Below are 27,359 nucleotides of genomic sequence, written 5' to 3' on the forward strand. Positions count from 1 at the left end.
TGCTTCACAGAAGCACATGTCTGTTGCCTCTATCCTTAGTTATCTTGAAATTTAGAGTTTGGACTGAAAATACTTGCTCAAGTCTGGCCTCCGTTGTTCTTCCTGAGGACACCCTGACCGCTTGGACAAGCGCACCAGTGCTCCCTGCCTGGCAAAATGTTGGTGATGTCAGACCTGCGTCATTGTCCAGCTCTGCTTTTGACATTTGCTTGATCTTTGGAGCTCACTCCTTCCTCTTTCCCCATGTTCTTTTCTGACTGCGGGTGGAATCCTCAGGCCTTTCCATTTTGAATCTTCCTTTTTGGCAACGAGTTTCAAACCTATAACTCAATCTGATCTTTCTCCTAAAACCAGAAGCCTGTTTCAAATTTCTAGTTGTGAGTTCAGTGATCAACTCATACTCAGTGAGTCTGAAGCAGAGCTCAGCAGAGTCCTACCACTGATGGCACCACCATGATGCCAGTCATCTGCCCCTGACAGTCCTCAAATTATTGGGGCTGCTCTTCTTCCCCTCATCGTCTGTGTGCACTGAGTCATGGTGCAAAATCCCTTCCTGTGATGATGCCTGCATGTGCCAGGAGCTATGGGAGGTGCTGTAGGTGGAACAAGACTCAAGACATGGTCCTTGACATGAAGAGTTTGCATTCTACTACAGGACAACCCAAGGCGGAAAGCGCTAAATGCCACAACAGCAGCAGCAGAGAGAAAGGACTAAGAGCTTGATAGAAGTCATGCCTGCCATTGGGGATCAGGAAAGTCATAGAAGAATATCCACAGTCCATGAAGGGAGAAGGTCATGAGGAGGAAAGGGAGCCAAGAGAGCAATTGACTGAAGTGCTCTTGGGATGACAACTTCAGTTTGCTGGGGCATACAAAAGCCAGTTCCAGCCCCATTCTGCCTCATTTTCCCGTATTATGGAAATAGAACACTGAAACACCAGCTTCCGCAGCTTCCCTTGCAGCTCTGCATTACCAACTTCTGACCAAAGAGAGTAAAGAGAGTGTAAGCTTGTGGACATCGTGGGGAAGCATTTAAACAGTGGACAGGGTGTGCTGGCATGCTCACCTTGGGCTTCCTCTCCTTCCTTCCTACTTAGACCCACACACAATTACCTGTGGGTATAGCAGCCATCCTGGCACCATGAGACCCTATCCTCCAACCCACACGAATGAGGATATGTTTTGAGGATGGCAGAGAAGAAAGAAAGATCCTAATTCCTCGATGACATCCCCTGGCTCCAGGGAAGCCCTGGACTGCTTTCCCTCACATGCATTGTGCATGGAGAAAAAAAAAATCCCTATTTGAGTAAAAATCACTGGTAATCAGATTTTTGATTGCTTGTAGCTGAATAAAATGCTAAGCTATATAAATCCATATGTTAGAAATACTGAATGCTATCCTAGGGAAATTGAAGTTTATTCTATAAGTGAGGAAGGTGCAGAAACCTCTTTACATAGAAGTTAGAGGGATGCCATTTGCTGTTCACTGTCCATGACCTCCAAAACTCAGTTAGTGTACCCCTATTCATGGAAGCTTCTGTCTCTTGTCTTGGCTGCCTTTATCCTCAGCCTGTGTTGGCAATTATGAAGGAAGTATAGCTTAGAGGCATGTATGGTTACTGGTTCTTCATGGATTTATGTTGTGTATCCCCAGGAGGCCCGGAAGGACCTTGCAGGTACTGGCCATGTTTTGTACTTTCTCTCTCTCCTGAGGTGCCCAGGGTGGAGAGAAGCACATGGTGGTTCAGTGCTCAGGTACTACAGTCTTGGGTTTGAATCTTCACTGCATCATGGAATATCTGTAGATGTTAGGCAAATTCTTCAACCTCTCTAGAGCTCAGTTTCCTTATCTAGAAAACGAAGATTGGTAGCGCAACTTGCCTCACAGGGTACTTGTGAGACTCAAATGAACTCTTGTCATGAATTCCTTAGCATCATTTCAGCCATCATTCCATATGTCACAGATGGAGGGTATTAATGACCTCCCTGTATCCATGTATTTTCCAATGTGTCTCTTCCCATCATGAAGTGGACTCCATTTCCCCAGCCTTGAATCTGGGCTGTACTTATGACATTCTTTGGCCAATAGAATGTGGCAGAAGATACCATGCTAATTCTCAGTCTAGGTGTCAAGAGGTGTAGCACATTTTCACTCTCTCTCGGGACCCCTGCCTTTGCCATAAAGAACACACCCAGGAGAGCTGCTGGAGGATGGTAACCTCATGGCAGAGAGAGGAGTCTTGCCAGTGCAGGTTCTTCTAGACCAGCCAACCTGCTAGATGGCTACAGATACGTGAACGAGTCAGCCAAGATCAGGGAACCCATACATTTATGAGCAATAGTAAATGCTGATTTTTTTAGCCAGTAAGTTTAAGGGAGATTTTTTATGCAACGATAGCTAACTGATATGTTACCTAAGAGAGAGGAGGGACTTTGCCTGCTTCATTCACTGCTGTATCCCTAATGCCTAGAACAGTGCATCGTATCCACAGGTGCTTAATATATGTGTTGAATAAATTCCTGAAAGTGACTATGATTGTTATTATCATGTTAGAAGGTTACAGTGGCTAGTAAATGAGAAGATTCTGGGAAAGCATTTAGTGTTGTTTGTGGCACAGTGACTTCTCAGTAAATGTTAACTATTAATGCGGCTGATCAACAATGACTGGTTAATTGATTAACATACTTTTTATTAATATAAAACTAGCTGGTAAGTAATGCTGTCTAAGCCCAGTGAATGAAACAATCCTCTTTCAGGAAACCTAACATTAACCACAATTGGGTTTTAGCTTGTAATGGTAAGAGTAAGATAGATAGATAGATAGATAGATAGATAGATAGATAGATAGATAGGTAGATAGATAGGCAGGTCATAGATGAACTGCCGCAGGAAACCCAGAGAACAAAATTACAATAGAACTCTTCTTGGAACCCTGGACCTTGGAGCTAAGGCATTATCCTCCTACTTTTTTTTTTTAAGATTTTATTTATTTATTTATTTAGTTGAGAGAGAGAGAGAGAGAGGGAAAGAGGGAGGGAGAGCACAGAGGGAGAGAGGGAGAAGCAGATTCCCTGCTGAGCAGAGAGCCCGATGTGGGACTCGATCCCAGGACCCCAAGATCATGTCCCAGGACCCCGAGATCACGACCCGAGCTGAAGGCAGACACTTAATCAACTGAGCCACCCAGGCGCCCACCTTACCATTTTTTTTTTTTTAATCTCCTGGCTTCTTCTCCTCTGCTACTTTCCCAGCACCAGGCCATCATGTGTTGAGTTTCCAATTCCTCTCAGAATGCTGCTTCCTCACCCCACTAGATTCTGGGGAACCCTCTCCTCTGTGTCACTGCTGGTGACCATGGGGGTAGGTGGTGTGCCTGGGAGTGGGACATGGGCATGAATCCTGGGGTAATTCCTTTCTAACTGCATTGTGTGGCTGATCCTGTTCGCCCTTTCATTCACAGCAAGCAGAAGGCTCACACTTTGTAATCTCTCAGTGACCTCATTAGTTCCCAAATTACATTTGGCCTCTAGAAAGATGAACACATTGTACCTTCTCTGTGGGACTCATTATTTCCATTCTGGAGACTGTCATTTATGAAATTCTGACTTTCTTTCATTTTGTATTTACACTAGGCAAAGCTAAGAATATTGTGATGTTTTGAAAACACTTGTCACAAACCAAAGCCAAATGCTGATTAATGTTAAGTGTTTTGAAGAACTAAGCTTTTGGCTCATTAACTGGACTTGACTGGCATTACCCATCAGCTTCAAGTTCTGATAATTGCTCATCAGAGATTGGTGCTAATTTAGTAATGATGGTGCTAAAAAATTTGTATGTTTTCGCCACATTGAACATTATGCACACATAAAGACTAGTGTGAATGCCAGACCCTGAGTTAGAAGACCTGGTCCCATATTTGCCACAGTATGACCTTGGGAACATCAGGTAACCTTTCCCAGTCTCCATTTCTGAGCTTGATGAGATGTTCTTCCATATCCTTTTTCACCGATTCTATGGTGTCACTATTATGTAGTTTGGTCTTGACTTACATAATAAGCATAGATTCATTTCAGGAAAGGCACAGACATTGAGCAAAACTGACATACATGGAATGTGAGCTAAGATGTCAGTTTATTTCCTTTCTTCTCTGCATCTTTTCTATATTAAGAGGGGAAGAAATGTTCCCTGTTGGGCTTGCAGGATAAGCCCTTAATCAAATGTTACATACCATCTGTTTGAGACAGTATTTGGTAAGTCAAACTTAAGTAGCTATAATCACTGTGGAATCTGAAACTGTTTCCTGTTAGCCTGTCTATTTTCTGAAGCAGACGGGAGGTAGTCAGGCCTCTTAAGCTGGCACAAAACAGTAATATTCCAAGGAAGAAAGGCTCTTGTTTTGAGGCTCGTACTTTGAAAGTGCTTATTGAATTTGCCTTTCTGTTTCTCCCTAGATTTCCTCCCATCTATTTGCACTGCTTCTCCCCCTCTCCCTCCCCCTATGTATCAGATTTATCTACACCCTCAGCATGGCTCACTGTCTTCCTGTCTATTCCATTTCTTGGCATAAGCCTTGGGGATTTTGGCATACATGTTGATAATTCTTACCCTGGCATTAGAAGAGGACCAGGCCCAGAGATGTCAATGTTGGCTCAAGGTCGTATTGCTGGTTCATGCCAGAGGATGATATATTGTCATGAGGATTAGTTCAGACAATGTATATTAAGTGCCTCCTGGAGTATGAGCCCATGAGGTACTCCCCAACAGGTGTCAGAATCACAGAAATATAGAGCTTAGCCTGGTTGCCTGTCCTGATATCTATAACTATTAGCTCTGGTAATTTATTTCTCTAGTTTAAAGACTATGAAAATAATTTCAAAAGCTTGCCCTACTTTTCCTTCGAACATTAGACACATTTTCTTAAAGGTCCCCTTTCTCTTCTACTGGCTGGGTAACATGTAACACACTATGGTTTTTTTCTACTTGAAAGGTTGGGGCCATTCTCTGGAGCCATTAGCCATTTCCCACAGGTTGGGGAGGTGATGACAGCCAAGCAAATGGTAGAGATCATCTTGAATTCACCACTGGTCCAAGGCCAGGGGGTTGGGTTACTGGGATATGGGCACCCCCATATACCCAATGCCTTTCAGGATATTAAGTGTCATGTAAACACAGTTCCTTCCCTGGTGCCCCATGTGTGTCATCACCTGTCAGAAAGCAATGCCACAGGCTGTTTACTTGATGTGGAGACAAGACACCGCGTCTTCCTGGAGCCTTTCAACTTCTTAAGTTCTGATCCTGGACAGCAGTGGGGCTATAATATCTATAACTACCAAAGAGCACTGTTGGGAGAATGTGGAATTGTTGGTAAAGGTTTGGGGTCTGGATGTACAGATTGCCCAAAGGTCTTCCCCAAAGGATAGAGCCTGACGGTCTGGTCTTTGGTACAAGGTCTGCTGTGTGTATGGGGAGAGCTACCCTCTATGCTAGCGTCTGCTCCAAGGCTGTGTCAGTTGTACTTTAAAAACCAACTTAGAAGGTGGATGCTAGGCAGACATCGCCATGTCTCACTCCAAAGATGAGAACACTGAAGTCAAGGGTCAGGCCCAAAGTCACCCTGCAAAGTCTTACTGGAGGCAGAAATGGAATCTGAGCCCCAACTCAGGAGCTAGTTCTCACTGCTGTTGCAGCGTGCCATGGCCGAAGTTACGTGGTGAGGCATTTAAACCTGAGAGCCAAGTTCTGGGTTTAGGTTACGCCTTTCTATTCTTTAACTTGGCCTTCCACTGCTGGGTTAGAGCAGCTCCCTGTTCTGACCTGTTAGTTTTTTCTTAGGCTGCAGAGAGTTACTCTACTTCCCGGTCCTGCCTCCAGTAAGAAAGGGTGGGACCTAAGACCAACATGTGGATCATTCTCCGCTGAAGTGATTGCTCCAAACTGTGAGAGCAGGGAATTGGAGTCTTTGTCTTTTAACCTTATCAAACAGAACTGGTCTTTAATGCATGATTCGTAATAACGGAGGTGATTCAGACAACCATTCCCTGTCATGGGTCCCTGCTGGGGAGGCAGCAAGAGTCTAGGACCTACACTTTAAGGGCAGAGTGTACTGATTCAAATCCAGACTCTGTTGTTTTCTGGCTATGTGACCCCAGGCAAGCACCTTAACCTCTCTGTAGCTCAACTTCCTGGTCTGTAAAATGGGTAAAAAGAACTCTTTAGGATGACACCATCTTTGCAAAGTCCCTATTACACGAAGAATATTCAGGAAATATTGGCTTCTTCATTCCTCCTCACCCCACACACATGTTGAATACCATAGTCATATTTTGAAGATCACATTAAAAGAATAAATGCTATGCTTAGGAACCTAAGTGACTCAAGAGCTAGCAAAAATTAGGTCTTTGAGGTTAGTAGCTATGCCACAAACCAAGTATAGATTTCCTGTAAATGGGCTTTAAATATATTAATGAGAGAATGTTTGTGCTCCTTGGGTGGAAGCACGGTACAATATTTTGTGCCACTAGTGTCCAGGAGGAAGTGTTGAGACAAATATATCCCCTAAATTGTGCATTGCAAATGGATGGAACTGTCATTCTTCTTATACTACTGGGGTATTTGATCCAAAGGGGGAAAAAACCTCTTTATCTGAAAACATGCGATGTATTCCACATCCTGCTATTTTAATTAGTGATAACTTAGAGTGAAGTGCAGCTTTTTACTTAGGAGTTGTGCGATAAATTATTTAAAAATAATTAACCATGGGATGGATTTTTACTTGTAAATGTAATCAGTTTGAAATGAAGACTGCCAATACTTTTTAAAAATTTGAGATCATTGCAGTTTACTGTATTTCTCTTTGTTTTCCTCCCCAAATCAAAAAGCAGATCTATCCTCCCCACTTTATGGACCACTACATAAATTTAATTAAAATCCCTCTATTTGTAGTACACTTGGATTGGCAGTGGGCAAGAGGAGCAGATACAAAGCTATGTGGCGTAGTCTTGCCCTCAAAGAATTTACACCCTGGTCAATCTTCCGATGGGTAATAGCCCAAATAAACCCAGCCAGAGTAACCAAAGGAAAGTAGGCTGTTCTCTCTCTGTCTCTATCTGTCTGAATGAGAAGCCAGCTAATGTTCAACCTGTAATTAAATTCCAGATTATTGAAAATAGTTTTTTTGCCCAGAAGTCAGAAAAGAAATGAGTGTCAATGTTATTTTTAAAGTTGTATGTTAAGAAAAAGTAGCTTAAATTCTAAACCATTATATATATATACATATATTTCAAGTAGAAAACCTAGTATCTTTATCTTTATCTTTATCTTCATATCTTTATCTACTGGAAATGTAGGGCTACCATTGTGGGCTATGACATTCCAGGTTCTCATTGGTATACTGGTAGGCACAATGCCCTTCTAGTTCTGGATGTGGAAGGTGATAGTGTGCCCATCAACTATGTTAGTGGGTATATTAAACAGCATCTGTACAAGTAACAGGTATTCCTTCCAGCCATGCTTCCCAGCTATGTTAATAAAATATTTCATAAGATAAGAAAAGGATGTTCCCAGTGTACTAGCAACAGGACATGAACTCCAAACTGTACTTCTTTTATTTACTTATTGACTCAATCATTCATTTATTCATTCAACCAAGTTGTGTGTTTTACTCACTATATTCCAAGCCCTATACTACATGCTGAACTTCAGAGATCACATGGTAGATGAACAGTTTAAGCAAGAGTCTTTGCCCTGTGGTCCATAGGTTTTCAGTGGGTCTGAGGTTAGACTTTAGGTGATCAAGAACCCCCCTGAAATTAGATGCAATCATTGGTCTAAATTTTTGTAGATAAATTTTTCTGAGACAAGGACCCATATCTTTCATCAGATTATCAAAAGGATCAAGATCCCAAAAGGTTAAGGAGCTACTGGCCTGGACGGGAAGAAAACCCAACACTGGCTTCAAAAGATTGGCTCTACCTGGCCAAAGCCCGAGTAGGAGGTCTCCCATATTCCCCACTCTGGTGCTCCACCATCAATGTGTCTCCACCTCTGAGTCTCTCTCTTCTTGCTCCTAAGTTACTCTTTCCTTGTATCTTCACTTTGAATTCCTGATAAGGGCTATTTGATCAGCACTGTAAATCCCCATCATTTCTGATGGGGCAGAGTCTTCTTGCCAGAACACCTCAAAGGTTTTTGGCTGCCCATTGACTGCTTTTGGGTCAAGCACCAAGCCCGCTCCAATCAGTTATGCCGGGTTGAGGGGAGGTGTTACTGGGAACAGATCATGGCCACTGGTCTATAAGGCCTTGTCTGGGAATCCTTCTGGGGGAGACTGTTGGTGAGGATGTTTCCTGAGAAGTTAGACGTAGGTGTGACAGTCTCCAATCTCAAGTATGGATGGATGGATTTATGGAAATAAGTTGGACCAAGCTATCCACTAACTTGCCAGATTCCTCTTGGAATAGGTTAGTCAGATGACTGGTTGTGTTTAGGAACCATTGTTTGGCCATGGGATACAAGAAAGCTAATTGTCCCATGGGTATTTAAAACCTAAAACTCTGGCCTTATTAGTCTTAGCTCAACCCAACTAACTGGTAATAGTGATTGTGAAAAGCACAGACATGAGCACCCAGTGTCTTTATTTCTGGTCCACCATAAACTCTCACTTGTCCCAAGTCAGGTGCCAGGGATCCAAAGACAGATAAGACTTGCAACCTGTCCTTGCAGAGATCACATAGGAATAGAAGTTAAATTGTTTGATATAAATACCTGAATTGAAATAGCAATCGTCTGGGAACCAAGAGGCCGGAATTCTGGTGGCGACTCTGCCATGCATTGGTTGTGTAAGCTTGGCTCCATTATCTGAAGGCTGTGAACTATATTTATTTTAAAATGGAGATAATAAAACTCACTCCGCTTGGCTCTATGGTTGTCATAGGGACTAAATAAGATAATATATGTGAACATACTTTATTTTAAATTGCTAAAGCAAAACAAGGCTTTAAAAAATTATTGCTTTAGTTTTGGGTATTATTGGCAGAACCGAACCATTCATTACTGGCGCCGTGCTAGTTCCTATCATTAAATACATTCTTTGTCCTCTCAAGGTCTTTGTGAATAAGTTTAAAAGAAATCTGATCACGTTGGAAACATGTGTATTTTAGTGGTATGCATTTGGTTTCAAAGAACATCTGATAAAGGCTTTAAAAGTTTAAAAGTACAAACTGAATATTAAAAGCACCAGTTAAAAGTTAATGAAGCAGGGCCCATCAGGTAAGAGAACCTATTGACTGAGAATGAGACAGTGCCTCTGTCTTTTGTAAGAATTTTCTGATTCTCAGAATTATGCTAGAAATTTCCGAAGGTATTGATTGGTTCAGTGCTTAAAGCCTTATTAAAGATATGCAAGACTTTCAATCATGGGCATGCAAAATTTCAGACTGATTATGATTTCAAATGATTTATTCATGCCAAGTAAAGTATATGAACGAGAGTTCCTTTTCTGATTTTAGTCTGGTAGGATGAGTCTCTGCGTTGGTCATTCACATAGCAAAGTAACAAGGGCTTTCTTTTGAGGTCTTTTGATTCTCTGCTTGTGTTTAGTACTGTCTGGGCCATTGAGGGCTTAAGTTGTTTATGTTCTTGAGTATTACTGAACTGTCTTCAGGCGCCCCAGTAGGAGTATAAGATCCTTGGGGACTGGAACTATGTTATCATCCTTAAAGTACTTACACTATTATAATGAATATCACATGGAGAAAGTACAAGCCACATCGAGGCAGAACTCTAAACAGGTGATAGTTAGCTATTTTTGCCCTTTCTGAGTTCCAGAATCTTGTTGATAGTAGTTGGGTATGGTTTGCTGGATCAGGTGTCTGTATGTAGCACTTAAAATGGTTCCTTAACTTTGGGTTTTATGAAGCCAACAAAAGGATACGTTGAAAATGACTAAGTCTGTCCATTGAAGTGAGGATCATACATAGTTTACTAATCATATTTAGAAACAAGGTACTAAAAAATACCCATAGTGGTGTTCACCCCTAGTTACCCTTAACTAAGAAACTGGCAGGGGTGCCTAGGTGGCTTAGTTGGTTAAGCGTCTGCCTTTGGCTCAGGTCATGATCCCAGGGTCCTGGGACTGAGTCCCGCATCAGACTCCTTGCTTTGCCGGGAGCCTGCTTCTCCCTCTGCCTGACGTTCTCCCTGCTTGTGTTTTCTCTCTCTGATAAATTAATAAATAAAATCTTAAAAAAAAAAAAAAAAAGAGGGGCGCCTGGGTGGCACAGCGGTTGGGCGTCTGCCTTCGGCTCAGGGCGTGATCCCGGTGATCTGGGATGGAGCCCCACATCAGGCTCTTCTGCTATGAGCCTGCTTCTTCCTCTCCCACTCCCCCTGCTTGTGTTCCCTCTCTTGCTGGCTGTCTCTATCCCTGTCAAATAAATAAAATCTTTAAAAAAAAAAAGGAAAGAAAGAAAGAAAGAAACTGGCAGAAATGTTCAACCACCATTGTGGTTAAAAAAGTTGGGCTCTGGAGTTGAGCAGGCTTGAGTTTGAAGTTTAGCTCTACCACTAATTAGCTGTGACCTTAGTCAACTTACTTAACTCTTCTAAGGCAGTTTTGCCATTGGTAAAATGGGGACGATAATAGTACGTCCTTGATAGGGGCTGTTGGGAAGATTATGAGGCGATATATGCTAAAGTACTTAGCAGAGAAGTGATCAAGTGCTGGTGGCCATTCCCATTAGCCAAGGGATTAGCCTTCGCACTGCTCTAGGCTGCAGACCATTTAATGTGCCCTTAATTGTCCTTATCTCAAGGGCTTTGTGCTGGGTCTTCTGCTCTTGCTTCTTGCTTTATTAGTCCCTACAGATTGTTCTTCTCTCTCTGTTTTTGAAAACTCTGGGAACAGCTGCATAATGAAGGCTCCTCTCTGTTCTGAGAGCCAGGCCTGTTTCAGCTATTGGCTATATGCAGCGTCAGAGTGAGTGTGCAAGTCATAGCAATTGGAGGAGGGTTTTAGTCCCTGTAGGCCAAAAGGACTTACTTTCCACTGGGAATGTAAACTGAAAACAGATTTCTTGTCATCTCAGGGCTCATGATGTGTAGCACCATTAAACAACCCAGCAGCAGAGCCTCTGGACATTGTAGTTTAATCACCTCATGCCCAAAGCCATATGGCAGAAGGCAACTTAACTCTGGATACTCAAAGTGCTCCCTTAAATGACTGCCTTTTAATTTAACAATCATTAGCAGTACATAGATGCTGACTTCAAGTATGGGCTTAAGGGCGAGGTGAAATCTGGAATGCTCTTTGAAGCTCTTTACTTTGGAGGTAGGCCTCTGCTTCAACTGACATCTTCGTGCTCTTTTCGTCATTAAGGATCATTTACTTCATTAAAACAGTGGTTTCTTATTGGGCAGGTGTACCAATGCTGCAGCTAGATGTCAGAATCCCACTGTGAGGGCGCCTGGGTGGCTCAGTCGTTAAGCGTCTGCCTTCCGCTCAGGGCGTGATCCCAGCATTCCGGGATCGAGCCCCACATCGAGCTCCTCCGCTGGGAGCCTGCTTCTTCCTCTCCCACTCCCCCTGCTTGTGTTCCCTCTCTCGCTGGCTGTCTCTCTCTCTCTGTCAAATAAATAAATAAAATCTTAAAAAAAAAAAAAAAAAAGAATCCCACTGTGGGCCCTGAGGTTTATCCTGGACCTGGCTAGTTTGGCTGGGGAGAACGTTAAGAGAGGGAATGTGAATCATTCCACGTAAGCTTATAATAGGTTGCTACAGCTCTGCTGTGGGAAAAGCCTGATCCCTGGGAACATGGTATCTTACCTACAGCTGCTGAATGAGAGGAAAATGGAACTCTCTATGAATTGATTGCCTGTTCTTTGCCGAAGTTCCAGACTTCTACCAGCCTTCCCTCACCTCTCTGTCCCAGCACTTGGCACACTGAGGGCTTGTAGATTCAGGTCAAGGAATCATAGTTACATCTTGTCCACTAGGTTAGTGTTACATATGTGTCAGCTAATAAGAACCCTCAAGCATGGAGGAATGATGAGAATCTCTGAGAATCTTAACATAGCTTCAATATTTCATATAGTTCGTTATGTTGCCAGATGGTTCCAAACAATCTCACTAAACTGAGAGTCCCTTGAGAGTGGGGACTGCTCCGTGTTTGTACCTGCCCCATCTAGCCAACGGCTGACCCATAATACATGTTTTATGAACGAGTGGATGGATGGATGAAGCATCTGGAATGGGCTAAGGAACGTATCTTAGTTTACCTTTGATGGAAGAGGCAGCATGGAAAGGAATGAGATGTCTTGCCAGAAGGACAGTAAATACCAATAAAGCAACATGGAAGGGGTAAGGGAAGGTGAGGAGAAGACAGTGAAGCCCGCAATAAGAACAAGAGTTTGGTAAAACAGAAACTCACAACAAAAGATTGAGACACAAAGTTCCCTTCTAAACAAAAAGTTAAGCCTATTCTTTGTATTAAAGAAATCCTTTAACTTCACCAATCGTCATTTCTCCAGTCAAAATGCTTTTGTCTCTGTTTCAAAATAGTCCCTTTATTTCTATTCTCTGTGTTAGCACATTTTTATCTTTTTGTGAAGGCAGTGGGAAAGAGAAATGTTCTTTCCAAAGAAAACCACACACCTTTCCTCATTTGTTCATTAAAAGCAGTATTTCCAAAGTCATGTATCCAGACCACGCTGTGATAGATTTCCCTGGAAACAAGTGTGCCAATGAAGGAGTAAGGTGAATTCAGTCCTTGAGCCCCACAAGCTCTGAAGTTCCTATAAATATTTCACTACACTCTAATAAAGTCCCTGTGTTTTCCTAGGATGGAGGATAGCATAAATTTCCTCTTTGTTTTCAGCAGCTTCTCTAAGAACATGAGAGGAATTAAGCCTCAATACCTTGGTGGTGGCTACTGAAGATTTAGTTTCAAACCATCAATTACTCCTAGCCCCACCTGACAAGTATTAAGTGAAGCCATCATGCAAAGTTATAATTAGAGATTGAAAATGCTGACCAGGAAGCTTACAGGGCCTTTCAAAATGCTCCCAGAAGCTTGCCTAATTTCAAAAGGCTATTGGGAGAACATAATTAAAGTCAACAGGGGGAAAAAAAACCCTCTAAGAATTTCAGAGGGGGAGAAGGGAGGCAGCCAGAAGTAATTTGGGTTAGAAGCTTGTCCCCCCAGCTTTTCTGTGAGACCGTCAATGAAAACTACAGTATCGGGGTGAATGACATCCAGATTCTTTCTGTATCAGACCTTTAGGATGCAGCGTTAAGAAGCTGAATTTTACCCAGTGGAAGAGCCGAAGATTAGTGTCCATATTGTTTCATGGTAAGAAGAATTAGAGAGCAGGGCCCAAGCACATGCCTAAGTACTTGTGGAAAATGTGCTACAACTTAATGAGATGGTACGGTTTTCATTTCTCTCACCCTGAATGAGAGGTCTGTGACTTTCTGCAAATTAGGTCTCTAATGTGACACAAAAAAGCTTATAGAGGACCGACTGTGTGCTAGGCACCACAACGGCATGGGACACAAAGACTGGCCTTGCCCTCAAGGATTCACAGTCTAATGGGAGGAGAAAGACACGCAAACAGGAAAGTGACTGAGATAAATGTAAGGCGATTGGGATCGGAGGAGAGGGGCAGGTGCAGAGAGGTAAAAAGAGATGTTTCTGTTTGTGTGGAAAGCGGCTGGCTGTTTGGGGCATCCAAGGCGGCGGTGCAGGTTAGGTCAGGAGTTCCTGATCCGGACGGTAAGGTTAAGCAGAGAGTCAGTATGTGAAGACACTGAAGAGGAAAATGGCTTCCCTTTAGTTTCACCCCCTTTCCCTTTCCATGGCGCCCTCTAGTGGTAGTGGTAAAAAGCCAGGGAAACTTAAATAATGGACTTCCACAATGTACGTTTACTGACCAAAGTGACGGTGAACAATTTGGTCTGTTTAAAGTAAGACATATGACACCTCTCCATGGCAGTGCTGGAGGGGAGAAAAGCCAAAACTAATGTAAATCTCTTGACTTTACACCTTAGGGATTTTCAGTGGGGAACAATGGGCAACACGATTTTCCGAAGGCTAACTCTGTGGTAGCAACACCATCAAAATGAACCTGAAAGAATGCACTAGCCACATGTAGCCCTTACCCTCCCTGTAGGAGGCCTCATTCTTCATTTAGAGCACAGGGCCAGGATTAAGAGGGCTTCGTATAGAGCCACGGGAGGACTAGTAGCATTCAGTGGAGGAATAGTGTAGTGATCCATTAATGATGTCTGCCAGTGGTGTGGGCAGGGGTGGGTGGCAGCATATGTGCCTGTGTATTTGCCAGCCCTGGACGAGGGCATATTCTTAGGCAACTATGTCTGCGATGTAACTGCAGCATATAAAGCTAAAATTCATTCAATTGTAACTCCTCTGGCATGAGATAATTGTGCTTTTGGTGACATAGAGAATTTTCATAGACTTTACCAGCACTCTCTAACTATGACAGACACACTTTGGTAGATTAAGATAAATAACCTCATACTGCACAGTACTTAGTCTAGTTGGGTACATAAAAGATGAAAATAATAATAATAATACAAGGTAGCATATACTTTATTATGTATATAATTAAACATGTTTGTTGGAGCTGCTCCTTCTGGCTTGCAAGAGCCAGTTGCTAAATTTTCCAGAGTTTCATAAGCTGTTACTAAACGCAGGCATTATTAAAAATTAAGGTATATAATTTTAACAAAATTTATATAATGTATAACAAAAGAAACTATATTAAAAACAAAGATAGTTAATAGTCAAAACTCATCACCTCCTAATCATTTTACTACATTTTACTATTACATTAACTCTACTGGTGACGTTATGTCTATTTACTGTGTTTAGTGACATCACACTGGTAGCTTGAAATCAGCCATGGCGGCTGTATTTACATCAGCAAAACTGGCAAAGTCCAAATTTCCTCCCTCCACCCCCAGCCAATTGTGAAACATTTTCCTGCACACGGCTGTATATAAACATTGAATAGGAGGAGTAGCACTGTCACTAGTCATTGAAGGGTAAGATCACCTCTGCTTAGGGACCCAGGGAAGTAAATATTTTAAATTGGCTCTGAAGCAAACTTGCTTTTAGTGGGTCAGGACCACCCTTGGGGACATTTAGAACCAGGACACATCACAGAATGCCCACATGTCCCCTAACGTTTTTATACAGGTGAAATCAGGTTAACATGAATATTAAAAGCCTCTTTGAAGGTGGAACGAAGTAAATTTAAAAAATAACAGCAAGCCTAGGGGGATGGGTATGTGTGTGGGAGGGTATGTGTGTGGGAGGGTGTCAGGTGCCTTGAGCAATCTTGCTCACTATGGCCGAGGGGTCATGAGAGGACTGAGTAACTGGGGTGATGACCAGTAAGGAGTTAAAGGCTTTTCTGCACTGAAGGCCCAGGGACAAGGTGTTCCTTTGATCTTGCTGTGTAACTGTAAGAGAAAAAAAGAAATTGAAATTAAAAAAAAAAAAGGTAGGCTAATAGAGAGAGTGCATTTAGGTGGTTCCTGGAAGTGGGGGAGGGACAGTCTTTGAACTAGCACCTGGATCATTGTTCTTTTCTGCCCCAAATCTTTGCAGACCTCTTAAAAGCCTCTTGGGAGAGAACAGGGACAGTTACAGGTTTCTAATCAAAGGAACTTTTTCTCGATGTTAAAAAAAAAAGCTTAAGAAAAATGAAGAGCAATAATAGCAGAAATAAGGTGACAATGGCAAGCTTTAAAGAGTTTTGGAATACTGGGGGAAAAAAAGGTTAAACTTTAATAACCAGCCAAGGAGTAGGCCTGTGTGAGGCGTAGCCCTGGGAGGACCGCCATGGAGGACAGGAAGGGGGAGACAGAGGGAGAGGAAGACTGCAAAGACACAGACAAGATCCATATGTCACTTGGGGCTAGAGCTGATGTTAAGTGAGGAGAGGCTATTGATCGCATGAGATCCTCATCTGAAGAATACAGGTACCCTATTTCATCAATGCTGAAGTGCCCATTTTCTTACAATTCAACAACTTTTTAATCAAGATGCATCAGACAATTGATAGTATCAAAATCACTGTTGGTCAATGACAGACATGATGATGGTTGTGGTACATTTGGAAACTTGGCAAAGATGTACATATAGTGATCTTGTGTCGTTTAATAAATACCTATTTGTATCAAATAAATTTAACATAAGAAAACGTGCTGGCATGCATCTTCTTTCTAATAAGAAAACATGGTGGCATACTTTAATTGGCATTCTTTTTCTCCAGGACACATTAAATAATGGTGTGTCTTATGATCAGAGGTACCCTACGTTCAGTAAAATACAGGCTAATTTATCTAAATTAACTATTTGTAAATCTGGGTCCCTTTTACACACAGTTTTCAGGCTTCTCATTGAACACCTCGTTGAATCAGAAATGTGTGAGTTAGATTGATCGAAACTATCACCCAGAAGTCACTATTCTGCGTTCAGAATTGGCCAACCATTTACTAAATTTGGCTGTTCATTTACAATGATGCATGTCCAAACAGGGACTGTTTTGGCTTGGTACTACTGGATACTGAAGGTTATAATTACATGTTGATAGGTGAGTTTCTGGGCTTTTTTCTTAGCATCGAAGAATTGAGCCACCGTCTCATCTGTCCTCTTTGTGGCAGTGAGCTGCCAGTCACTGTATCAGACAGTGTCCTCCCCCAGTGTAGGCAATCAGGAGAAATCACCTTCAGTTGATACCTTCTCTGAAATGGCTCTGCAAGCAGAAAGAATGGCATGCATAAAGGTAGTCAGAAAGTGACAACTGTGTTTGGGAGATTGTGGTCCGTTGTTTGTCTGGAGTGAATCGGTTGTGTGGAAGACGCCTTACAGGTAAAGATGGCAAATTAGATTACTACTTTGTATGGTGACAGGACAAAATCAAAGCACACAGGGTGTGTGGACAGTCACATACAAATCAGCACCCAGAGAATCTTTTGTTAAATAGAATAAGCAGGCTAATGAGGGAATAGGAAGCTGCCAGTGATACAAAATTCTTGGCAATCTTTGTCAAAAATGAGGGCTTCTATTCCAGGTACAAAGTTGTGGGGCTTAATCCATTTCACAGCTGGGGTCCTGTTTTATTTTTCAGGCAGGATTGGAGAGAGGAGGTGGAAAACCTATCCCCTGATGGCACAGCAGAGACAGAGGTAAGAAGAAGGGGATCCAGCTCATTTATTTCCCTTTCATTAAGCCCCTGCAAAAATAAATACTAAGGATTTAATTGCCCTGTTTGCTTCTATCTCTAGGAAAGCTGAATTAGTAATTGCATTAACTTGTTTCTAAGCTTTGCTCTTACAGGGTAATATAATTTTAACTACTGCTTCCTAATTATAGGGTTTTCATTATTCTGAAAATCCCATTCAGCATGTGTTCCATTTTCACTTTTATGAAGTGCTTTGTGGGAAAATGGGGGCCGTGTCTTTGAAAACCCAAGCTGAGTTGAAGCTATGTCTTGCCCTAAGTCATTACCTCCTGTGAAAAGCAGGGCGCCACTGTGATTTTTATCCTCCTTTGATAAATAATGCTGTTGGCAAAGACCATATGCTCTGTCACACGCTGGAGTTCGGTGGCACTGCTTAACAGAGGATAATGCCATCAAGTCAGTGATGGTTTTTATTGGGTGGTGGTAACGGCAGAGGTAATGATAGTCATTAAAATCCTGCTGCAAATGGCCTTGGGCCTTCAGACCACAGTTAACTCAGGATATATCAAGGACAGTTCACTTCCAAAAGCTGTCTGGAAGGGATTGCCCATTATTGCTTGTTCTTTCCAAGGAGAACTTTGCATTTGAGGATCCCAGAGCCCGCAGAAGGCAGGGGGAGGCCTTGGATCTTCACCGTCTCTTGCATCTACACTATGGTGGTTTTGGTACTTCCAGAAGATCTCCCTTAGGGGAGAATCAAAGTGGAATCATGCAAAACCGAATTCATTCATGGAAAAGTAGTAGGAAATATCCTTGGGATATTCCACTCTGATTCAGTAAGTGCGAATTTTACTATAGCTGGATGCTTACACGACCCTAAAAGCTATGAGGGATTTGGAGAATAGAATGGTTACGGTTCTCTGGGAACTACTCTCTGGGGAAGGAGATCTCTATTCACAAGGAACTCTGTAATGCAAGGCAACATATGATATTAGGTATGAGTTCAAAGAGAACTGGACTGGTGACGGGGATGTAAATTGGTTCAGACTACAATGATTTGAGAAGATACACCTGGGGTGTAGGAGGAAAAGGATGTGAGTTAAACTTCTGCAGATTCCACAAAGGTGACCTGAACAAATAATCTGTCAGTTTTATCATCTTTGAAAGGGGAGGAGCTACCTGAAAGATTATTGATAGGGCAAAAAATACTCAATAGAGCTCATTGAAAATCTGAGATTGTAACAAAGCCCTGAATTCTAGGTATGACTGGACAGGCAGAAGTGGGAGGAAAAGGAATTGCAGGTGGAGGGGGCTGCGTGAATAAGGACCTGGTAGCAGGAAGGTGCTTTTCTGGTTGGAGTATAGAGTTCGTGTTGGGGTGTGTGTTGGGGGCGGGGGCTAAATGCACACGCTCTTTCTTTATGAAGATAATCTCCCTTCATCCTCTTCACTTAAAACAGCCCTCAAAATATCAAGAAAGCCCCAGACAGAGGCAAGTTTTTTCTTAGGTTACATCACACAGATATTTGCACAAAGAAGGGGAAATAGATAATTTTTAATTGCTTGACTCAGAGTCATGCTTGATTTAGCGGCAAATTGAAAATTTATAGCTGTTACCTTAACTAAGGGAAGATATTGTCTATAGTAGATGGTCTGAATGCCAACAAATACATCTTTATAGTCTGGTTCTAACTCACAGAATTCTTTTTTTTTTTTTTTTGTAAGATATTATTTATTTATTTGACAGAGAGAGAGACAGCCAGCGAGAGAGGGAACACAAGCAGGGGGAGTGGGAGAGGAAGAAGCAGGCTCCCAGCAGGGAGCCTGATGTGGGGCTATATCCCAGGACCCTGGGATCAGGCCCTGAGCCAAAGGCAGAGGCTTAACAACGGAGCCACCCAGGGTCCCCCTAACTCACAGAATTCTATCTGCAGGAGCACAAACACTTGTAAAAGACTGTAGGAAAACAATAAGATTTATTTATTTACTTATTTATTTGAGAGAGAGGGGAGGGGGAGCAGAGGGAGAGGGGCAAGCCGACTCCGAGCTGAGCCCAGAGCCCAGTGCCCAGTGCAGGGCTGGATTCACAACCCTGAGATCATGATCCTGAGATCAGTCATGACCTGAGCTGAAATCAAGAGTCGATCGCTTAAGAGCAGATCGCTTAACCAACTGAGCCACCGAGGGGCCCAGAAAACAATACGATTTAGCATGAAAATTAGACTAACCAGAATTTAGTTAATGATATTACCTTATACTTATTTAGTGCTTTATACTTTACAAAGTACTTTCTTCATTACCTAACTTTATGCTCACCACTAACTGGGGTGGGGAGCATTTCTGATATTGTTCTGTTCTTTTTCCTGATGTAGAAACTGAGGTTCCAGGAGGTCACGTGACTTGCTGTAAATACCTACACCCAACAGATTCTAGAATTAGAGCTTGAAGAGTCCGAAGACTCTTGCTCCAGGGTTCTTTCTAGCACATTGTCTAGTCTTAAGAGGGTGCAGTCAGGGGCACCTTGAGTGGCTCAGTGGGTTAAGTGTCTGACTCTTGATTTTGGCTCAGGTCATGATCTCAGGGTTGTGATATCGAGCCCCCCTCCCCATTCTGTTCTGGGTGTGGAGCCTGCTTAAGATTCTCTCTCTCTGGGGCGCCTGGGTAGCGCAGTCGTTAAAGCGTCTGCCTTCGGCTCAGGCCGTGATCCCGGCGTTCCAGGATCAAGTCCCACATCGGGCTCCTCCGCTAGGAGCCTGCTTCTTCCTCTCTCACTCGCCTGCTGTGTTCCCTCTCTCGCCTGCTGTGTTCCCTCTCTCGCTGGCTGTCTCTCTGTCACATAAATAAATAAAATCTTTAAAAAAAAAAAAAAAAAGATTCTCTCTCTCTCCCTCTGCCCCTCCCCCTCTGCTCCCTCTACTGCACTCACGCCCTCCCTCTCTTTAAAAAAAAAAAAAAAGAGGGGGCGCCTGGGTGGCACAGCGGTTAAGCGTCTGCCTTCGGCTCAGGGCGTGATCCCAGTGTTATGGGATCGAGCCCCATGTCAGGCTCCTCCGCTGTGAGCCTGCTTCTTCCTCTCCCACTCCCCCTGCTTGTGTTCCCTCTCTCACTGGCTGTCTCTATCTCTGTCGAAAAAATAAATAAAATCTTTAAAAAAAAAAAAAAAGAGGGTATGGTCAGTCCACTCCTCTTATTTATTTATTTTGTTTTGACGAAACAGGCCTGCCCAGAGAGTTGAAGTGATGCATTCAGGATCACATGTTTGACGGCTGTGTTGGACCTCAAACCCGCATTTCTTAGCTTCTTGCCCAGCGCTCTTTTCATAATGCAAAGCCGCTAGGGTCATGGGTTCAAAGGAAAAGCACTGCAGAATTTTTTCTCATAGAGTTGACTCCATAATGGTGAAGGATAGTTGGAAGGCCGGCAGGCAGGAACAAGCCGCCCCCCCCCCCGCCCCGCCCTAAGAGGAAACCACCCTTAAAAGGATTTTACACCATCCTGGAAGCAGCCCTCCACCCTTTCCCATGTGATAGGTAGGTGACAAAAACCTGATGAGATGACAGGTGCAGGGAGGGTTAATCAGATTGAAACAGCCTGTCAACAAGCCCATAAAAATCCCTAGACTTAGAAACTCCCTGTGGCAACCCTCTAGGGTCCCTTCCTTTCTCGGGAATTTTGTACTCTCACTTTGCTATCGCTCAATAAACCTTGCTTTGCTGCCCACCACTCTGTCTGGTCTACCTCTTCATTCTTCGAAGTGGTGTGACTGAGAACCACTGGCACGGAGGGAGAAAAATCCTGTAACAATAGGACAATGTTGTTATGAATGTCACGTGGTAAAATTCCTATAGGTAATTTCAAGGAAGATAAATTAGAGCTAAAATGTATGACACACTTACTACGCATTGAACTCTTAAATTACTTTACATGAATCAACTTGTTTAAATCCTCCCAAATACCCTCCGAGGTAACGGTGATGATTATTTTCGTTTTGTTCTTGGGAAAACTGAGGTACAGAGAGGTTAAGTAATCTGGCCAGGGACACACAGCCAGAAAATGGTAGGCTGGGCTGCAGATCTAAGTAGTAAGGCCCGGGAACCTGACCCGTAGGCACTCAGTTATGAAGCCAGAATATACCAATATTTGAAATTCAAAACTGAAACGAAGTCACAGCTTAGGAAACCCTTTTAACAAATTGAGTAAATTAATAATGCAAAAGCAGTATATAGGGCAAATGTTCAGACCAATTAAGCCTATAAAAATGTTAATTATATATCATTTTATCTAGTCACTAGCTAAGTACATCTACTGCTTGATTCCTAAATCCACAGTGGGTTTGGAAATTATATGCCATTTCATTTTTTTTTATAATGATTTTTTATTATATTATGTTAGTCACCATACAGTACATCCCCGGTTTTCGATGTAAGGCTCGATGATTCATTAGTTGTGTATAACACCCAGTGCACCATGCAATATGTGCCCTCCTTACTACCCATCACCGGTCTATCCCATTCCCCCACCCCCCTCCCCTCTGAGGCCCTCAGTTTGTTTCTCATAGTCCATAGTCTCTCATGTTTCATTCCCCCTTCTGATTACCCCCCCTTTCTTTATCTCTTTCTTCCCCTACTGATCATTCTAGTTCTTATGTTCCATAGATGAGAGAAATCATATGATAGTTGTCTTTCTCTGCTTGACTTATTTCACTAAGCATTATCTCCTCCAGTGCCATCCATGTTGTAGCAAATGTTGAGAACTCATTCTTTCTGATTGCTGAGTAATATTCCATTGTATATATGGACCACAACTTCTTAATCCAGTCATCTGTTGCAGGGCATCTCGGCTCCTTCCACGATTTAGCTATTGTGGACATTGCTGCTATGAACATTGGGGTGCATATGGCCCTTCTCTTCACTACGTCTGTATCTTTGGGGTAAACACCCAGTAGTGCAATGGCTGGATCATAGGGTAGCTCAATTTTTAACTTTTTAAGGGACCTCCACACGGTTTTCCAGAGTGGCTGTACCAACTTGCATTCCATTTCATTTTTATTATTATCATTATTTTTATTTGAGAGAGAGAGACAGCAAGCGAGCATGTGTGCGTGAGCAGGGGAGGAACAGAGAGGGAGGAAGAAAGAGGAGGAAGAATCTCAAGGCAACTTTATGCTCAGCAGGGAGCCTGACGAGGGGCTTGTCCAGGGCTGTATCTCAGGACCCTGAGACCACCACCTGGGCCAAAACCAACAGTCAACCGCTCAACCCACTACGCCACCCAGGCGCCCCTGCCATTTCATTTATAAGAACACAGTCTATGCATTGCATTTTTGCTCATTCAGAGCATCATTTCTGTGGTTAGTCTGAACCAGAGTGGTCCCTCCTGTCTTTAGAACACTACTCCAGGGTCCAGTGGAGGGAGCAGAGGGAGCACTAGTGAGCACTGTCCTTAAAGTGGAGTCAGACAGGCATCTGGCCATGTTATCTTCTGTTCCTTAGGATGAGACTCAGATGCTGTGTGTAGATTTTCCAGCTGGTACAAACACAGGGATTCCTCTGGGCTTTGTATGTTCAGAGCCAGGAGAGGTGTAGTTTCCCCTCGCGAACAAATTTTACTCATCAACTGACATTACACATAGTCAGTGAGTAGAGACCCCCGAGTCTCAGAAAACGTTGCTCTCCCATGTACTGCACCATCTAGGAGACCCCTCTGCGAGTGCAAGAGTAAGCTCTTGTGGAGAGCTGACAACTCTAGAGTCCTTGGGGAAATGCAGATATAAAGCCAGCTAGAATTACGACACAGAAAAGGCACCCTCACTTGTTATTCCTTTTTGTCCCCTTATTTCCGTTAATGCAAATCCAGCAGCTTCATGGTAGTTCCTGAATTATAAGAAAACGAAAAGCCATTTATTTTGCTTCTTACAAAAGTCAATAAACAACTTGAGGGGTGTCAAACCTTTCCAGCTTCATTTGTCTTCTCTTTCCAAGTAAATAAAAGTGGGTAATAGTAATAATAATAATAACAGGTTATTGCTTATTAAGTTCTTGTGATGTGGCAGGCACGGAAGACCCATGATCTCATTTACTCCTTACTGCAACCACAAGAAGGGGATGTCATTACCTTGAGAACTGTGACAATGGCCATCAACATGACATAGCTATTTGGACTTAGAACTGAGACCCCCTGTGTCAATATGACTTAGTTATTTGTTCCATGATAACTTTGCCTGGGAAAGATAAGAGTATAAACCAATAAATAAGTTCTCTGTTTGCTTCAGGAAATTCCTGTAGATAACGTATCTGAGATAACAGTCTGTACTCTGAGCTAATTTTTCGTTCTCCTCAAAGCACAATTAGCCTGCAAGACTTGCTTTAGGACCCTCACCTCGCTGTATTCACCAATCCTTACCTATAATGTCAGGATCTTAGCCCAATTCTGGGCAATTCCTTCCTTGAAAAAACTCACTTGAAGTCATTTGAACCCAGACCCCCAAACCCTATAAATACCCTCTTCTAACCTCGCTTTCCTGAAGTGCTAAGACTTTGTCAAGGCAATGTCTCCTATATTCAATTAACTGATAATATTTCAGGGAGTTCAATCATTCTTATTTTATAAATGAACAAGGGAAGTCTAGAGAGTTTCAGTAATTTGTCCTAATTTATCCACTTAGTTAAAGGGTTCCTATCTGGGACTATTTGATCCCCATCCCTTGTCCTGATTGCTCTGCTACTCTGCCTTTCAGTTGAAATAAAAGTCCAGGCTTTTCAGTTTTACCTCTGAAACTATTTGACTTTCTAATATTAAAAAAAATTCAAGCAATGGTCTGGTCTATAGTCCTGTAAAAGGTAGTTACTGTGTGACCTTATGCATTTACTTAGCCATAGACATTTAACACTGTATTTCAAGATAAACCACAGCAATGGTGACCCACCAACATTCTCTAAATGAGGGATGTAAGTCAACAGGAGCCCAGTGGGCCAGACTTAGAATTAGTGTGACTTATAAACTGTTAGCAAGTTATTTAGCTGGTCTGTTCGTTTCCTAGGGCTACCATAACAAATTACCACCAAGTTGATGGCCTCAAGCAACAGAAATGGATTCTCTCACAGTTCCGAAGATGGCAAATCCAAAATCAAGGTGTAGGCGGGGCCAGGCTCCCCCTGGAGATTCCGAGGGAGAATCTGCTCTATGCCTGTCTTCTAGCTGGTGCTGCCTCCTGGCAACCCTTGGCATTCCTTGTCTGGGGCTTCATAACCCCAATCTCAGCCTTCTCTTTCATGCAGCTTTCCTTCTGGGTCTCTGTGTCTTCTTTTCTGTCTCTTATAAGGACACTTGTCTTTAGATGTAAGGCCCACCCAAATCCTGAATGATCTCATCTAGGGACCCTTATCTTTATCATACCTTCAAAGGCCCATTTTCCAAATAACATCACAGTCTGAGATTCTAAGTGGACATATCGTCTGGGGACCCCAATTCAACCCATTATAGCTGGTAAAGTTTATTACGGACCCTGTTTTATCATCAACATTATTATGTGTAAAATTAAAATGACAATCAAAAACAGTATAAACAATAATGTAACAATAGCTCATTTTTAAAAGATGCTGTCTTTGTGGTGCCTGGGTGGCTCAGTCAGTTAAGCATCCGACTCTTGATTTCGGCTCAGGTCATGATCTCAGGGTTGTGAGATTGAGCCCTTTGGTCAAGGGACACAGCCAGGCCCCCCAGTCACTCCACAGGGAGGTCACTAAGGGAACAAATGCATTGGCATCACTCTCTTTCCTCCAATTTCCTGCTGGTTCTTCCCTGCCCCTGTAGTCCAACACAACTGGAAGGAAGACAGAGGACAAGGGGGAGCACATCGCTGGGGGTCAGGACCCAGAAGCAGAGAGCAGGGGTGAGGTGGGGATCTGGAAGAGCAAATGCAAAGTATCTTGAAGTCAGGAGGTGTGGACAAGGAGGGAATGATTGGCATCTCAAATGCAGGGGGACATCAAGAAAGCTTTTTGGTAGAAACATTTTTGGTTTTATATACGGCCACTAAAGATGAAAAGACCCCCAACGTGCCAGGCACTGTTCTGGGTGCATTATTGGCTTTCACCTATTGAATACCCAAAGAGCCCTCTGAGGTGGATATTACTGTTGTCCTCATTTTTTGGGGGGGTCCTTTTTATTGAAGTCTAACATACGTACAGAAAAGTGCAGACATGAGGGATAGCTCAATCATTTTCACAAAGGCAACCACTCAAGTCACCAATCCCCAGAAAAAGAGAGAACATGACCAGCCCCTCTAAAAGTCCCTTTCCAGCCCCACCACCCTCAGTGGTGATGTCACCACATTCCACTGGCGATGTTTGCCTGTTTGTGAATTTTATGTATTGACCCTGTACGACTCGGCTTCTCTTGTGTGACTTCTTCACTCAATGTTATTACGGTTGCAGCAACAGTGTTATTTCTCTTAAATTGTGATAAGATATACATAACATTAAAATTACCATTTGAACCATTTTTCAGCTTTATGGAGGCATAATTGACAAAGATTGTATCTATTTAATGTTATGACTTGATATTTTGATATACATATCCATCGTAGAATAATCACTACAATTGAGCTAACATATCCATCACCTCCCATAGTTCCCACTCCTCTCTTCATTTTAACTATTTTTAAGTGTATAATTCAGTGACATTAAGAACGTTCACCATGGTGTGCAACCATCACCAACTAACCATCTCCAGAACTTTTTCATCATCCCAAACGAAAACTCTTCACCCATTAAACCCATTAAACACTAATTCCCTCTTTTCTCCTCCCTCTAGCCCCTGCTAAGCCCCATTCTACTTTCTCTCTTTGTGGATTTACTTAATCCGGTGACCTCATATTCAGTGGAAGCACCCAATACCCGACCTTTTGTGTCTGGGTTTTTTCACTTACCATAACGTTTTCCAGGTTCAAATCGTCATCCTTACTTTATAAGCGAGGAGTCTGAGATACCGAGTCATTAAGGAAGCAGATGGTGAGCCCAGGATATGAATGTAAGCAGTCCGGCTTAAGAGCCTGAGCGCTTAGGTGCTTCACTGGGCTGTTTATCAATGGGTCCTACACTTGCAGGGTCAGTCATAGGTGTTTAAATCATGGGGGAGTTGGATGGAGTCTACCCACCCCGAGTAAGATGACTTGAAATTCATATTATCTCGCCTGTGTTACAAAAGGATGAGCTTCCCTGTATCTTCTGTGTCTCATTGAAAGGGCAGACTTTTCCTCCTGATTGCAGACTCTTAGTTAACTGTTTCTTCAGTCCCTGCCATTTGTGAATGTCTGTGATTTCTCTGCTCCCTACCTTGAGACTGGCGTCCCACTCCAGAGCCTCCATGTGGTTGTCTCAGCTCCCTGTTAGGTGGAATGCATCATCCCACCACTCATAACCCTGTTCAGTTTGCTCAAATTATCAGTTGGGTGCAGAGCCTCCTGTTGACATAGGAACTGGGAAAGTCCCCTTTGAAGCCAAAGATGACGGTCTGGCTACTGTTAGGAACAGGGGAGCTGGGTTGGCAGGTACCAATCCGTCTCAGCCAAAGTGAATTCGGGGACCAACAGAGCCCGAGTCCAAGATCCTCCCTGTCCTCGAGCAGTAAAACCACATAAAACTCATGCATATTTACTAAAAGACCACATATGCCTGTCTTTTCCCGGCCAAACCCCCTGAATTTCCATATCTCAGAAAGTTGGGTGCCAAGAAAAGGCAGGTAGTCATAGCTATCTTGGATGGCATGACTCAGCTGCAACAGAGCTCTCCAGCAAAGAGATGCTGTCCTTTGAATGCAGAAATGATGTAGCAATATCATATCATAAATGAATCTTTTAATTTGGGAATTTTCAACTATAAGGCCCCCTATGTACCTATCACCCAGTTAAAAAAAAATATCAGTTTCTACCAACAGATTTTCTTTGTGCAATATGATGAATTACGTTACCATTCTGGTCCCTTTTGTCAACAAGGACAAGATAACCAAAATACTGGCTCCCCTTCTTCTATTTGATCTTTAATATTACATTGTCTTGAAGGTCAGTCCTCCTTGCTGTCTGTGCTTTCCTCCTGTGTAATCTTATCCAGGTACAGGCTTTAAATGTCATTTGTTGTCAGAAATCACTTGC

At 42.8% G+C, this 27,359-nt stretch overlaps 1 protein-coding gene across 4 annotated transcripts in view; it reads left to right on the top strand.

Annotated features, from left to right (window-relative positions):
- The window catches only part of EEA1 (early endosome antigen 1), a 474,430-nt gene that overhangs the window by 222,513 nt on the left and 224,558 nt on the right, over window positions 1-27,359 (top strand). For all 4 annotated transcript variants that reach the window (XM_048218026.2, XM_057316401.1, XM_057316403.1 and 1 more), the window contains one exon: window positions 17,156-17,213. In XM_048218026.2, the coding sequence (XP_048073983.1) occupies window positions 17,156-17,213 (58 nt within the window). The remainder of the gene's footprint in view (window positions 1-17,155; window positions 17,214-27,359) is intronic.

The sequence above is a fragment of the Ursus arctos genome, unplaced genomic scaffold, assembly GCF_023065955.2.
Source record: "Ursus arctos isolate Adak ecotype North America unplaced genomic scaffold, UrsArc2.0 scaffold_21, whole genome shotgun sequence".
NCBI classification, from domain to species: domain Eukaryota; kingdom Metazoa; phylum Chordata; class Mammalia; order Carnivora; family Ursidae; genus Ursus; species Ursus arctos.